The sequence below is a fragment of the Carlito syrichta genome, unplaced genomic scaffold, assembly GCF_000164805.1.
Source record: "Carlito syrichta isolate Samal-C Ts95f unplaced genomic scaffold, Tarsius_syrichta-2.0.1 Scaffold287781, whole genome shotgun sequence".
NCBI classification, from domain to species: domain Eukaryota; kingdom Metazoa; phylum Chordata; class Mammalia; order Primates; family Tarsiidae; genus Carlito; species Carlito syrichta.
The window spans coordinates 17,035-32,638 of NW_007231877.1; the positions used below are offsets into that span (position 1 = coordinate 17,035).

General features: G+C 35.2%; 1 protein-coding gene across 1 annotated transcript in view; it reads left to right on the top strand.

Moving 5' to 3' along the window:
* The window catches only part of LOC103255065 (ovochymase-1), a gene marked incomplete at its 5' end in the record, with an annotated part of 57,382 nt that overhangs the window by 15,681 nt on the left and 26,097 nt on the right, over positions 1–15,604 (top strand). The window contains 8 exon segments of the mRNA XM_008053033.2: positions 1,945–2,070; positions 3,243–3,378; positions 3,968–4,069; positions 4,071–4,099; positions 7,092–7,183; positions 9,166–9,407; positions 9,518–9,884; positions 10,505–10,733. Coding sequence (XP_008051224.2) covers positions 1,945–2,070; positions 3,243–3,378; positions 3,968–4,069; positions 4,071–4,099; positions 7,092–7,183; positions 9,166–9,407; positions 9,518–9,884; positions 10,505–10,733 — 1,323 coding nt within the window.

Sequence of the window (15,604 nt, forward strand, 5' to 3'; positions counted from 1 at the left end):
TTTATCTCATTGCTTTTATGCTTAAGCATTTATACCCCATTCTGAGTTCAGAAAAAAAATTTATTGAAAAATAACTTACCTCTTTAATCCTGCTGAAATATACTTTCTCATATGGTAAAGTGATGCTGCACTTTCTTTAAAGAAAGAAAGTTTATAGCACTATAACTTAAGAGATTTTGCTGAGGAAACTTGTCTTTATCTTTACTGCCTATTGAAAACCAGTCTTGACTTTATTGCAGATTAACCGAGGAATCCCTATAATTTTCCAACCTAGCATTTCTTTGATTTGAAATTGTCAGCTTGAACCTTGTGAAATTGTTCTGTCTCTTCAAATTATAGCTAGAAGAACTGTAAGACTGTAATGGAACTATTACCCCTTACTCAAGTTATATTGTACTCTTCTATACTATAAATTGCTATGTTTCACCCTGTGAAAGCTAGTCATTCATTTAAGAATTCATCCGTACTTGCGACAAGTAAATATTTGATCATTCTTCAAATAGTATTTCAACTTCATTTACCCTAATAGGCCAACTTATGCTTTTTCTTCCTGGCTACAGCACCTTCCCTCCCTACCTTTCTCTCTATAAGCACATACGTGTGTGCCAAGAACTAAGTTTTCTTGGTTCTGGAGATCCAGTAGTGAACAAAATAGTCAAAAATCTCTGCCCTTCTCAAGTTTATATTCTAGTAGGGAGAGGACACATTATAAGCTAAGACACATGATATCTTAGATGGAAGAGCTAAGTGGAAAAATGAAGTAGAAGGGAGAAAAGAAGTATCTGGGATGTCGGTGCCACATAGTTGTATGGGGTGTAATCAGCAAATGTCTTTCTGAGCAGGTACATTTAAATAAATGTTACAAAATGATACTGAATTATTCTTAATATAGATGAGTTTGAGTCTAAGAAACTCACACGTTCTTTTCCTACCTTTTCAAATGAGCTCATTGAATCATTTTAGAATTATGGTTATAGTTTTCTATCTTTGCCTTAGATTCTCAAAGTCGAGCAAATCAGTAGAAGATTGACTGTAGGGAAAGAATACAATTTCAGGTGGAAAGTTTTCTGTAATGAATCATCATGGTGAGATATTTTAATAAGTAAGTTACTTTTCTAGGAGAAAAATTGGCACATCAGCGTAATTTTAAAGATAAAATATCTTGCTACCTACTGTCCTTCAAGGAAGCACTGCAACTTTGATGGGTATTAGATTCATGGACTGAGGTGGAGACCCTGGTTCCCTACCCCACCAGTCTGTGACTTAATGAGATACTTGAGTTTTTTATTTTATTTTATTTTAAAGATGTGGGATGCAATTCAGGATTAGGTACATAAGTAGTCAACGTACAGGTGAAGTTTGGGCCTCACCAGGTTTAGGATCAGGTACCCTTATTGATGTCATGTGCCTCCACCTTCCCCCGGAATTGTCTCCCTACTGCCAATCCCTTTCTTGTAGTATTATGATAAATGTTCAGGAACCACTTATGAGTGAGAATATGTAATTAGTTCTTTGTTCCTGCGATAGATCACTGAGTATGATCAACCCTAAATCTATCCATATTTCTGCAAAGTCCATGGTTTTGTCCTTCTTTATGGTTGTGTAATATTCGATTGCGTATAGGTCCCACTTTTTTTTTATCCTGTTTACTTTCAATGGGCAGCATGGATGGTTCCATGTTTTTGCTATTGTGAATAGTGTTGCAATAAAGATCTAAAAATCAACTTTCCATATGACCCAGCAATCCCCCTTCTGTGAATATACCCAGAGGAACTCATACCACTCTACAAAAAAGCTACTTGAGTTTTGGAACCCATTTCCTTATTTTGGAACCCATCCTCCTCATCCTACCTTGTGGGTTAAGTTAATCCTCTGCCTAAAAATACAAACACTGCTTTAAAATGTGTGTGCTTGCCTTTTACTTGAGTTGATTTTTTTAATCAGGTGGATTATGTGGGAGAAGTCTTTCTCCAGTGATTTTCATAAGCCCTGGACCACTAATAAGGGTGACATTTCATTCCCTTGTGCAAGGTGCATTTGGCATGAACTATATTGTCTTCAAAGTCCAGGGTATGCTTGGTCATTTTATAAATTTATAAAGGTTAAAAATCAACATTAATTTTGTTAGTAATATTTCAAAACTGATACAGCATTTTGTAAGAATTATTTCTGTGGAGAATGAATTTATGTTTGAGATGAAAATCCATTTAGGTCATCTGAGATTTGATCAAGCCCAAGAGGGAAATTGCTCAATAGATAACTTGATTGACTTATAAATCATCAAGAATTATGATTTCTGAACATGGCTAACACTTAAAAAATTTTTTTTACTGTGGTTGTGATTTTATACCACAGACGGTCTTTTCTGCAGCTGCAAATCTTGTGGACTAGAAAATTTGAGTTCTAAATATTAGCTGACTGATTAGCTCTGGACAATGTATTATTTCAGTATCAGAATTTTATTTTTTGTTTGTTTTAATTTAGCATTTTAGTGAGTTTTTTCCTTTATTTCAATACCTTTAGGAGGTACAAATAGTTTTTGGTTACATGTTTTTATTGTAGTGTGGTAAGGAAGTCTGGACTTCAAGTGTATCTACCACCCTATCTGTGCACACTACCCAATAGGTGATTTTTCCTCTCTCTTTGTAGTAATATAATAACAAAATATTAGAATAAGTTTTGAAAACAAACTACACAAATATTATATTCTAGCATTATAAATATAAACTATGTAATTCATTCAGAGTTATCAGATTACACTTTAGAACACGTAATTAGTGAGGCTTTTTGATGCTTCATGTAGACAACTGAAAGCTAGTTTCCCTTCTTGGCACTGAAAAGCATTGGAGAGAATATGTTTTTCTAGACCTGCATACACTGCACATTTGGAAAAAAAAGTTAAGTAATAAAAGAAAGTACTCATATCATATGAAAGTTTTCTCTTGGGGAACTATGTTAATATGCTTTCAGATGTGATTGGGCAGTTAACAGGCACTATCTCTAGTTATTCCATAATCTTCCATAGACTCTAGACTATGTCAAAGATAATTCTAACAGATGTACTTATTTTTTGTACCTTTGAATATTTAGGATGGAGATGTTTTTCAGTGAATCCAACCACCTCCTGATAATTACTTTTTTTCTAAGACAATTACCAAGGAGAGCTGATTACCTTGATCTTAAAAGGCAAGCTTGTTAAAAGTTAGTTTTAGTCTCATTCTCTCTGCTTTCTTTTCTTCTAGGTCCGAAGGACAGTAAAATAACTATACCTCCCCAGAGGTCAACCCAAGAGCATGTGCTCACTTGTGAGGATGTTCTTCTGACCAAGCCAGCAGGAATCATTCACTTCCCAAGATATTCTCACAGAACCACTATGAGGTAAGGAAGAAATTTTTGTTATGCTTAGAGAAGTACGTGAAAAATCACTTGACTGACATCAACACTTGGTCTTTGTTTAAAGCATTATTCTCTACCTCCTTTACTGAAAGAATAGACTCTTGGGTAACTCCTGATCTATGACCATTAATATGAAAAAAAGTTAGAATAGTCCTGTTAATAAGTTGTACTTTAAGATACCATTTATTAGGCAAAGTGGAAAGTCAGATCTCTATCAAAGAACTTTAGAGACAGAAATAATGTATGTAAAATATCCTGGCATATAGTAGATACTCAACCAATGGTTTGGGGAAGTTTGGGCAAATTCTGGCACGTGGAGAACAATACACATGATTGACCAACCACTCACCTTAATGTATGAACTTAACTACAACTTTTGACAAATTAAGTATTAGAGAATATTTTTAATTGATATAAAGTAGACATCTTTTTCTTAACCAAGCATAAAGAAAGAGATGTAAAAACTAAGGCTCACTGGAAGTCAATAACATTGATGCATTATATTCTGAGCAAAATACATAATATATTCTATTTGGAAATCATTTCTGACTTTCTTTCATCTGTGCTATAGTTACCAATGGAGGTTAGTTGCCCCTTTAAATCACATCATTCGCCTTGACATTGTCAACTTCCAGATGAAGCCAACATCTTTGACCTGTTCCTGTGGGTTTATGAGGATTTGGACCAGGCAAAAAATGAATAGGTAACGAATCCTATGAAGAACTATGACATTGATTTTCTTCTATGAAATATTTTAGGTTGTTTCATATTCAGTATGTGGCTTACATGGGATGTGAACTTGTCTTTCCTTATGTATTGTTGAAATATCCTTACTGTTACTATTTTCTTAGATTTAAAGTTGAGATATAACATCCTCTCATATTTAGGTGAAAATAAAATCCAATTATGTTTCTTAAATGGATCACACCTAGATTAAATTTCCCCAGAATAACTAAAAATAAAAGATGAATGAAGCATTTTTAGACAAATATACACACAAGAAAATTAAGGCTATAATATTAATTTATATTTAAAATATATATACTTTTATGTAAAGTAATCATAGGAAAAGGCAATAAATGGGTCCTTCACAGGGAGACAAAGGCCAGCAAAAAGCAAAACATTTTCTTTGGGCTATCCCCTTATTCCCTTTGGGCTAGTCCCTTTCCAATTATTACCTAACCTTATCAGTTAGGTAACAGTTAGAAATCTGGTTATCGTGACTTAAACGTATAATTCTCAAAGAGAAATCCAGAGGTATGCTGATACATCACTAGTTCAACAGTTCAACTCTGCCAGCATTAAAGTTACTGGGATTTTTTTTTTTTTTTTAGCCTTTTCCTAATGGTTACATAATGGTGATTTCAGTTCTCATCATTGCATTGAAGGAAGGGGGCAGAGAGAAGGATTATCTCTATCAATAAAGTAAACATGTTTTCAAGACTCTTGTAGCAGATTTAAATGTTTTTGGCCAGAATTGTTCTATTGCTGCACCTGACTGGAAGATGACTAAAGAGAAGAGAAATGGGAAAGGGTTCTTTGGGTGGTCAATCAACACTTCTGAGCATGATGGGGGATACAGCAGTTCAGTTCTACCACATACTAGTTCAGGGACTTTGGGGATGATCCCAAAGCTTTCTTAAGCCTCAATTTTCTCATTTGTGAGAAGAGAACCCACCATCATGCACACATACATTGTACTATAAATCTCCAATTTGCTTAATCGAGGATACATATATGTAGTGAAATAAGGGAATAGCCCAAAGAAAGAGAACGTTTTAGCTGGGCTCGGTGGCTCAGCCTGTAATCCCGAGCTTTGGGAGGCTGAGGTGAGTGAATTGCCTGAGCCCGTGGGTTCGAGACCTCATCTCTACAATAAATCAAAAAAATTAGCCGGGCGTGGTAGCATGCGCCTGTAGTTTCAGCTACTTGGAATGCTGAGGCGGAAGGATCACCAGAGCCCAGCAGGTCGAGGCTGCGGTGGCTGGGAGCAGCCACTGCACTCCAGTCTGGGCGACAGAGTGAGACTCCAACTCAAAAAAAAAATAAAATAAAAAGAGAATGTTTTGCTTTTTGCTGACCTTTGCCTCCCTGTGAAGGACCAATGTTACTCTCCACTCAAGTAGGGTCCTATCAGAGTTAATAAAAACAACCAATTGCTAAGCCACTGTCTTTCTTATTCTTCAAATTTATATTACCATCCCAGAAGTAAGTACACTAACAATCTTTGTTTCCACTTAGAGGAGTGTTAATAGACACTGATATTTCTTGATTCCTGAGCCAATTTAGCATCAACAAGGCCATTGCTTCTTGTGGGCAGAATGCAGGATCTTGAAAATTATGTATGCTTCTATCTTTCTTGCCTTACAGAACACGAATTACCTTCCACTGCCTCATGAGGTTGTTTGAGAATTAAATAAGAGACAGCATGTTAATCAACATGTAAGAAGCCAAGCATCTGTTGTGTTTGGATTAGAAATATTTATTCTGATTCCTGTTCTCAAAATTGTGCTGTCTGGAGGAAAAGGTTAGGTTCTTTTCCTGTTGCCTTTTCTATGGGTGTCAGAGTACACAAAGTTTGGAACAACAAAGAAAGAAGAGGATGAAAAAGAAAGAATACATTGGCAATGCCAGTTATATCTTAAAATGATAATGAACTGTATATCTGTTCTTCCTTACTTAGAATTAGTTTATAAAATATGAAATAATTCCTATTTTTTCCCAAAAAGTTTTATGACTCTATTTCAATTTCTCTAAATAGGTTTGCAGACTCTGAGGTATATAGGGGGAAACGTTACTGTCCCTCTACCCATCTATGATATTGCCTTATAATAAGAAATACATGTATTTGGTCTTCATTTCTGACCAGAGTTCCCAAAATTCTAGTAATAGCCTAAGTGATAAGAATGATAAAGGTGAAAGAAGTATCTTTTATATTCTGAATAAGCTCCTTTCAACCACACTTGTGTTTATGTTTATGAGGTGACTTTTGGAAAGCCTCTAAAGATGGAGGGCTAGTTTCCAAAGGAATGATCCTGTGATTAGAGGGTTGGAACTTATAGCCTAACCTCTGGGGAGAGGAAACGGACTGGAAATTGACTTAAAAACTAATTGTTAATAAAGTGATCAGTCACGTATATGTAATAAAACTCTACAAAAACTCAAATTTTAACAGGGTTCAGAGAGCTTCTGGGTTGGTGAACGCATGGTGGGTGCTGGGAGAGCGGTATACCCTGAGAGGATATTGAAGCTCTGTGCCTCTCCCTATCTTGCTCCATGCATCTCTTTCATTGACTGTTTCTGAGTTGTATCATTTGTAATAAATTGGGCAAATATAAGTGAAGTGTTTCCCTGAATTCTGTGAGGTATTTTAGTAAATTATCAAACCTGAGGAGTGACTCATGGGAACTTCTGATTTATGGCTGGTCAGTCAGTAGCACATGTGACAGCCTGGACTAGCAATTGGTGACTGAATGGGGACTGGAGACAGTCTGTGAGACGGAGCTCTTGACCTTCATGGTCTGTGCTAACCATGGATAGATAGTGTCAGAGTTGGACTGAGTTGGAGGATACCCAGTTGTCGGGGAGAAAAACCACATGTCTGTTGTGTCTGTTGTCAGAAGTGAAGTACTGAGAGTAGCAGCAGTAATGGAGATGTAGAGAAGTTGCTTTTTTATCCTCTCAAACTGTCTTAGCCTCATTAGCTGGAACCCTTCAAATTATGACAAAAGACTGATTAAAAAGAGAAAAACAAAAGTTTATTGACACTTGTATCATTTGTGTCCTTGAGAATATTCAGTGGTGAGTAACTCAATGAGGTTATTAGAATTTGGGCTTGTGTAACACTGTAACAAAAGAACAATAAGTCTGTAGAGAAGTAATGAGAATAAAAGAAAAGGACTCAATATTTTTTGTGCAGATTTCTTTGGTGCCATCTCTGGGCTGATAAGAGTCTAGAGTTGTCTTGGTGATTAAGAATCGTCCTTCCTTTCCTAGTAGAGAAGAGAAGGACAAAGAGTATTTTTTTGTGTAGTTTTTTTTTTTTTTGTCTTTAGCTTAAAATAATTCTTTTGCCAGAGTGGCATGCTTTGTGCTACCTTAGGGAGTTAAGCCAGTGGCTGAGTTCAACAAATTATTTAGTGAATATTTAACAGAACTAAGTAGGATTTATTCCAAGAACACAAGGATAGCTTAATATCAAATTGTATTACATATTATTATTTTCCAATGTAAATTAGAAAAAAAGATACAAATTGAACATACAGCAGTAGTAATCTTAGAACCATAGCAGTAAAAACTATAAGATATAATAAAAATTATTTCAATTACAGCTAGCAACAAAAGCCATTTAATAACTAGAAATAACCCTAAAATGAAATGAAATTTGTTCAAACTATAAAACTTTATTGAGGCATGTGCACATGCATACAAACACATGCACATGCGCGCGCGCGCACACACACACACACACACACACACACACACACACACACACACAGATTTGAATAGATAAAAGTGCCATGTCCCAAAATGAAAAGACATAATATCAAATTAATTCAACCTACATTAATTTACAAATATAATGTATTTTCTAACAAAATCCCAATGGGATTTTTTTCTGGCGGGATAAGAAGGAAATGGATACTAACTCTAAAATTTATACTACAAAATAAATAGGGATAACTGAAAATGTTTTAGGAAATGAATGACCAGACAGTAAGGTAGAATTGCTCTATCTAATATTAAAGCATACTTTAAAACAATAAAGTAGTATAAGAAAAAATAGGTGAGTGGAAATAGACTAGAAAGGACCTTAGAAAACTTAAGACCACTGTATGTGATATATTTGGCATTACCACTCAGAGAGAAAATACATAAAATTATATTCATCACATCTCACAACAGCTGATTAAAGAGTTAAATATTTTTCCTAAGCCATAAAAGTGAAAAAAATGGCAATTAGCTGTGTGGAGAAGGACATTTTCATTAAAAAAAAAAATTATCAATAGGTTCCTATATAATTAGAAACTTTCACATCAACAGCAATAAAACTAAAAAGTAAATGAACAAACTTGAGATTTTCAACAATTCTGAGAAAAATGTAAAGGAATTAATATATGAAGTATTCACAAATCAATATTAGAAAAGCTAAAAACTGAATTTATAGACCCAGGGTATCTTTGATTTAGACTTGATTAAATTTAAAGTTAAACCAGAGACCTTCAAGCTTTTTGTTTTCTACTTATTTTTCAAGAGAATGACAGACTTATTCACCCAAATGCTTTTGAGAGCACAAAACACAGGATTAGCCTCTTTTGGTAGATAAGAAAAGTTAGTGAATATTTACATACCAGTTACTACACAATCTAAATTAAATCTCTTGTTTCTTGTCACAATGACATTGATCCTCTGGCCATCAGTTTAATTAAAAAGGGCAGAGTTTCCCTGTAATAGTGGAAAGCCTAACAGTTCCTAAGATTTGTGATCTGAAACCTTGAAACTATGAACGTTGTAGCAAACTATATGTTAGAATGTTTGCTTCAGAAAATATTGTGGAATCATCTTGGAGGGAGCCTCGTGTTTTCGCTTCAGTCACTGTTGCCCTGTGACCTGCAGGTCCCTGGAGTCTGCAGGATGGGAGATGATGAGTGTGACTTGATTAGATAATCTCTCCTGAGAAGAAATCCCAGAGAAGTAGGAGGAAAAGAAAAAATGACTGGTTCTCAGGGGCTGTTAATATTCAAGGATGTGGGCATAAAATTCTTTCAGGAGTGGGTATTCCTGGACCCCACTCAGCAGATATTGTACAGGAACGTGATGTTAGAGAACCACAGAAACCTGGTTTTTCTAGGACATGCTGTCTCTAAGCCAGACCTGATCACCTGTCTGGAGCAAAGGAAAGAGCCCTGGGAAATGAAGAAACACAACGCATCAGGATTTGGTGGATATAAGACTACGCATACTGGAGAGAAACCCTACAAATGTGCAGAATGTGGCAAAGCCTTTCCTCGGTACTCAAATGTTATTTGAACATCAGAGAATCCATATTGGAGAGAAACCCTACAAATGTGAAGAATGTGTCAAAGCCTTTACTCAGTGCTCAAATATTATTGAACACCAGAAAATCCATACTAGAGAGAAACGCTACAAATGTGAAGAATGTGGCAAAGCCTTTACTCAGTAATCAAGGGTTATTGAACATCAGAGAATCCATACTGGAAAGAAAACTTACAAATGTGAAGAATGTGGTTAAGCCTTTCACTCTCATGAAGTATTTACTGGACATAAGACCATCCATACTGGAGAGAAATCCGACAAATGTGCAGAATGTGGCAAGGCCTTTAGTCAGAACACAAGGGTTATTGAACATCAGAGAATCCATACTGGAGAGAAAACCTGCAAATGTGAAGAATGTGGCAAAGCCTTTTGCTTGCATAAAGGATTTACTAGACATAAGACGATCCATACTGGAGAAAAATGATACAAATGTACAGAATTTAGCAAAGCCTTTTCCTTTTACACAGAAGTTGTGAACCATGTGAATATCCATACTGGAGAGAAACCCTACAATTGTGATGCACGTGGCAAAGCCTTTAGCTCTCACAAAGTACTTGCTGGATACATGGTCATCCATACTGGAGAAAAATCCTACAAATGTATAGAATGTGACAAACCCTTTCACTGGTACTCAAGTTTTATTGAACACCAGAGAATCCATCCTGGAGAGAAACCTTAATAATGTGAAGAATGTGGCAAATCCTTTCGCTCTCATAAAGGATTTTCTGGACATAAGACCATCCATACTGGGGAGAAACCCTAAATTGTGAAGAATGTGGCAAAACCTTTCATTCTCACAAAAAAATCTGCAGGACACATGACCCTCCATACTGGAGAGAAACCCTACAAATGTGAAATGTGTGGCAAGTCTTTCACTGCCATTCACTACATGTGATATGTCAAGATCCATACTGTTGAGAAACCCTTACAATTGTGAGAAGTGTTGCAAAGCTTTCCACTGTCATAAAGGATTTGCTGGATATAAGATCATCCATACTGGAGAGAAACCCTACAAGTGTGAAGAGTATGGCAGTCTTTTGCTCTCATAAAGGATTTGCTATACATAGGAGGATCCATACTGGACAGAATCCGCAAAAACATGAAGAATGTGGCACAACCTTTTGTTCTCATAAAGTATTTGCTGAATGTAAGACCATCCATACTGGAGGGAAAATCCTACAAATGTGAAGAATGTGGCAAAGCCTTTCACTCTCCCAATGGACTTGCTGGACATATGATCATTCACACCGGAGAGAAACTGTACAAATGTGAAAAATGTGGTAAAGTCTTTTGCTCTCATATACGACTTGCTGTACATGTGAGAATCCATACTAAGGAGAAACTATATAAATGAGAGGAATGTGATAAAGCATTTACCTTTCATTCAATACTTGGTTGACATAGGAGCATCTATATTTAGGGAAGAATGGAGTAAAGCTTTTCACTGTTATTCCAAGTTTTCTCAATATTAGAGAATTTATACTGTAAATTTTCAGTATCTGTAATGACTGGAAAATCATATATTGAGATACAAACTAGAGAGACACGGTGAAAAATTTACAGGTTTAAAGAGTAACATTATCTTTACTTAAACCATAGATCTTTTGAATGTACAAGTGTAGAAAATGTCTAAAGCCTTTAACCAGCAAAAACTTTATTTGACATTATACTGTGCATTGGAGACACTCTACAAATTTAAAGAATGTGGACTGGCCTTTGTTCAAAATATATGCCATTGGAAACACTAGGGCATTCAGACTGAAAACTTTACAGATGCAATGTATATGGAAACATATTTACTAAAAAGTCAAGTTGAAATAAACATCGAATATTGAATGGCATTAGAAGGAGGTTATTTTTATTTATTTAGGAAAGCATAAGTATATTCTTTGTATACTCTTGTTTTTGCATTGACAGAATATGAGGATGTTTTGAAAAGCAAACAGTATTTATGTGATTCAACTCACTTGATACTATGCCTTCATTCCTATCGTGTATGTGAAAGCATGGGGTCAGTTGTTGCTACTTTAGAGGAACAATAGGCTCTTGTATAGTAGGTGACCAGCAGTCATCTGGTGCTTTCATGGAGGGTGAAGAACATTGATATGTAATCTGCTTTAAATGATCTAAGTAAATAGGTTTTTTGTGGTTCACATTGAGAATTATTGTAAGTTCTGCATGAGGTGAGTACTCAGGATAACATATTTTTCCATTGGAATAAATGACAAAGAATCATTGAGAGTTTTAGAAATCATTTGTCTTACTACTCTACATGCTAATGAGAAAATGAGGCCAGACCATTAATATCTTGATGCATCTTCATAATATCAATACTTAGAAGTCATAATTTAATTTGATATGGTATAAATAAGAGATATTTTCATAGACACTAGAGCAAAAAAATTAATTTCTTAAAATGTATGTAATGTAAGTTTATGATTAGTCAATAACCAGATTCTGTTTTGAAAACTGAAGAAAGTCGTTCACACATATATCCCACTATCAGAAGAACAAATTCCTTAATGTTTGTGATCTGTTTTTGCTAGTGAGCAAACAGTGAAATTTTGAATGTTTATTTAGGCTATGTAAATTAGTTTGTTTTAAGGAACAGAATTGGGTGTAAAGTATTAATATTTGTTGTCTACCCAATAAATTGTTATATTGCCTTAAGTGTTAAATCTATTCTATCTTACTCAAGATTGTAGGTAAATGATGACGATATACTATTGAGTAACTTATGGAATGATGTCTCTAGTGATCCTTTTTTCATAGCTTATGTTTTCTTTCTTTTTGTTACGAGTCATTTTGATTATTGTAATAAAGATTATACTGGAGTAAAAAAAAAAGAAAAAGAAAATATTATGTACGACCAGTTAAACTTAGAAATGATTTGTCATAGGAAGTAGATTTTAATGATCAACCTTATGATAATTAACACTTTCCGATCCTAATCTACCTCTAATCAACTCAAGTATAAAACACTGAGGATTCTTTTAGAATTAGAGGATTCCTAATAATAAGAGTCTGACTAATTTCAAAATACAACTCAGAATCGCTATTTTCCATGACATATCCTAATTTTAAAAATGACTTAAGGAAGTAATTTATAAATAAGTAAATCAAATACATGTGAAAAAAACCCAAAACACATTTAGCCTCTTTAAAATAAACGAGAAAAATATTTTGCCTGGTAAGCTGACAAAGATTTTGAAGAATGATTATCCTAATCAAATAAAACATAATATAGCATTGCATTTTCATCTCACTGGGGTATAATATGGAGTATACTTTCTGGAGAAATATTTTTCAAAACTCTACATTCATAATGTTTTATCAGGTTCTCTACTTCTGACTATACTTATTAAAAATATACTTTTTATATGTCAAATATGCTATATACTATATGTTCATTCAGCATTATTTATAGTGGCCAAAAATGAAAATCTAAATGGGAAAATGATTAAGAAATGCAAGGTATATTCATAATATAAAATGTTATGCAGCCATTAAATAAAATATTTTCACATACTTTTAAAAATAAATAAATGTAAGGCTGATTGAGAAAATCAGAATGAAGAGCTATATAGTGTAATTTAAATTTTTTAAAAAAGTGAATAGGGGCTCCCAGCACTTTGGGTAGGGCAAGATGAGAGGATTTCTTAAGTCCAGTAGTTCAAAACTGACCTGGGTAACATAGTGAGACCTCATCTCTACAAAGAATTAGCTGGGCATAGTAGCATGTACCTGTAGTCCCAGCAACTCAGGAAACTGAGGTGGAAGGATTGCCTGAGCCCAGGAGGTTATGACCAGGCTGCTGTGAGCCATGATTGTGTCACTGACTATACTCCAGCCTAGGTGAAACCCTGACTCAAAATAAAATAAAATAAAATAAAGGTTTACAAGATTATGGGTAATTTTTTGGAAATTCTCCAAATATTCCTCAATGAATGAATAAACATTTCTAATCTTAAGGCTATAAGAGACAAAAGAAGAGGGGAAAGAAAATGTTTCATTCTAGAAGCTGAACTGGATTCACAGAGGAGCAGTTACAGGGAACTTCATCACAATATTCAGATATTTAGCAGTCTACCTCACAAGAGAGGGAACCAGTTGAGATTACATCATCTTCTAAAGGGTGCTTTAGAAATCTTGGGGTCGTGAGAGGTTGAACAAAATCAATACTAATGTCCATTTTAGCCCTAGGATTCTAAGTCACAGGAGACCTCTGAGAACTTTTTTTTTTTTTTTAGGAGACAATTTCTCAGTATGTTGTTCAGGCTAGAGTTCCGTGGCTGTTCACAGGCACAGTCACAGCTTTGAACTCCTGAGCTCAAGCAGTCCTGTGCTTTGGCCTCTTGAGTAGGGACTACAGGCTTGAACCACTGTACCAGGTTGGCACAGACTTTGTTCTTGATAAAGCTACCAATGACTTCCACAAGCCCAGATCCAGTAGTCCCTTCTCATCCTTGACAGAAGCATTTTAGATGAGCTCTCCTTCCTTCTTAAATCTCACTTGTTTCAACCTCCAGGAAACTACTCTTCCTTGGCTGTCCTCAGACCTCAGTCTCTTGGCTTGTTGTTACTCATTTTCTCTACCACTAAAGGTTGGGGTATCCCAGGACTCAGTCATTGGCTCTTCTTTCTTCTTTACCTATCCTCACCCCTAAGTGATCTCACCCAGTCCCTAGCTTTAAATACCATCTATACACAGATAAGTTTCAAGTTTATATCTCTAGTCCCAACTTCTTTATTGAACACTACCTGTATGTCCAAGTGTCTCCCTTTCCACCTGTATATCTAGTAAGCCTCTCAAACTTAAGAAGACCAAAATTGAACTCTTGATTTCCTACCTCTGCCTTCAAACTCTTCTTCCTCCAATATTCCCCATCTCAGTAGATGACAACTCCATCTTACTAATTAATTGCTCAAGCCATTAAACTTGACCATCCTTGACTACTCATACTCTGCATCAAGTATAATTAATCTGTGAATCTTACAGCAAAATAAATCTAGAGTCCAACTACTTCTCAACAATAATATTCTGGAACAAGCCTTCCTTTAGTCTGTTTTACTCATAAAAGCCTCTCTTCTGCTTATCAATGTTTTCCCAATTCATTCATAGTAAAAGCCCTTACTTTACTTACAATATGCTATATGATCTGGTTCTTGACCACCTCCTTCATGTCTTCTTCTGTCATTTTTCCCAGTGCTCGTGTCATATTAGCCATGAAAACCCTAATTATGCTCCTCAGTCACACTAAGCCTGCTGTATACCTGAAACCTATAACCATGCCTGGTAAATAATCAGTGCTCAAGAATTATGTATTTGAATAAAGAAATGGCATTTCAGCTAAAGTAGATTAGGGGTGGAGAATAAGGAGGTAGCTCCTTAGCGGATGAATGGGTAAGAAATGCCTCTCTTTTGCTTATGGTAATCCCCTTGCCTGAGAGTTAATGTATGAAATAACTCAAGAAAGAGACTCTTATTGTACACACTCAATTCTTTTTTTCAGGTAAACATAGAAAACCTTCAGTGCAGACATTTTTCTAATGATGTGTGAATTATAATAGATTTATACCCTGTGTGTGTGTATTAAAGATCTGACTCATTTATGTTCTTAAGATTGAGGATTAAGATGTGCCGCTAGAAATGATGGAATATTCATATAACCAAAAATATAAGCCATTAAAATTTATATGGAATGTTTAGTAGCATGAAAAAATATTCATAATAAATTAAGTCCCATCTACTTGGAAGGATGAGGTAGGAGGATCTCTTGAGCCCAGGAGTTCGAGGCTGCAGTGAACTAAGATCATGCCACTGTACTCCAGCCTGGGCAAGAGTGAGATCCTGTCAAAAAAAAAAAAAAGAAAGAAAGAAAAGAAGAAAGTAAGAAAGAAAAAGAGTAAGCTCTTTGATTATTGTGTTAAATATTTTTTCACTTTGCCTCAAGGGTGTCCAGTGTTAAATTCGATTCTAGTTAGTTCTGTTGAAATTATGTCTTCCAGTTATCCTTTTATCCCAACGTGCTGAATTGCACTTGGACTTTGTATTCCATGTAGGAAAATAATCAAGGCAGTAATTAAAGACTTTATAACACAGGACTCTTGGAACTGTAAATAGGATTACCTCATTATTTATGATGAACTG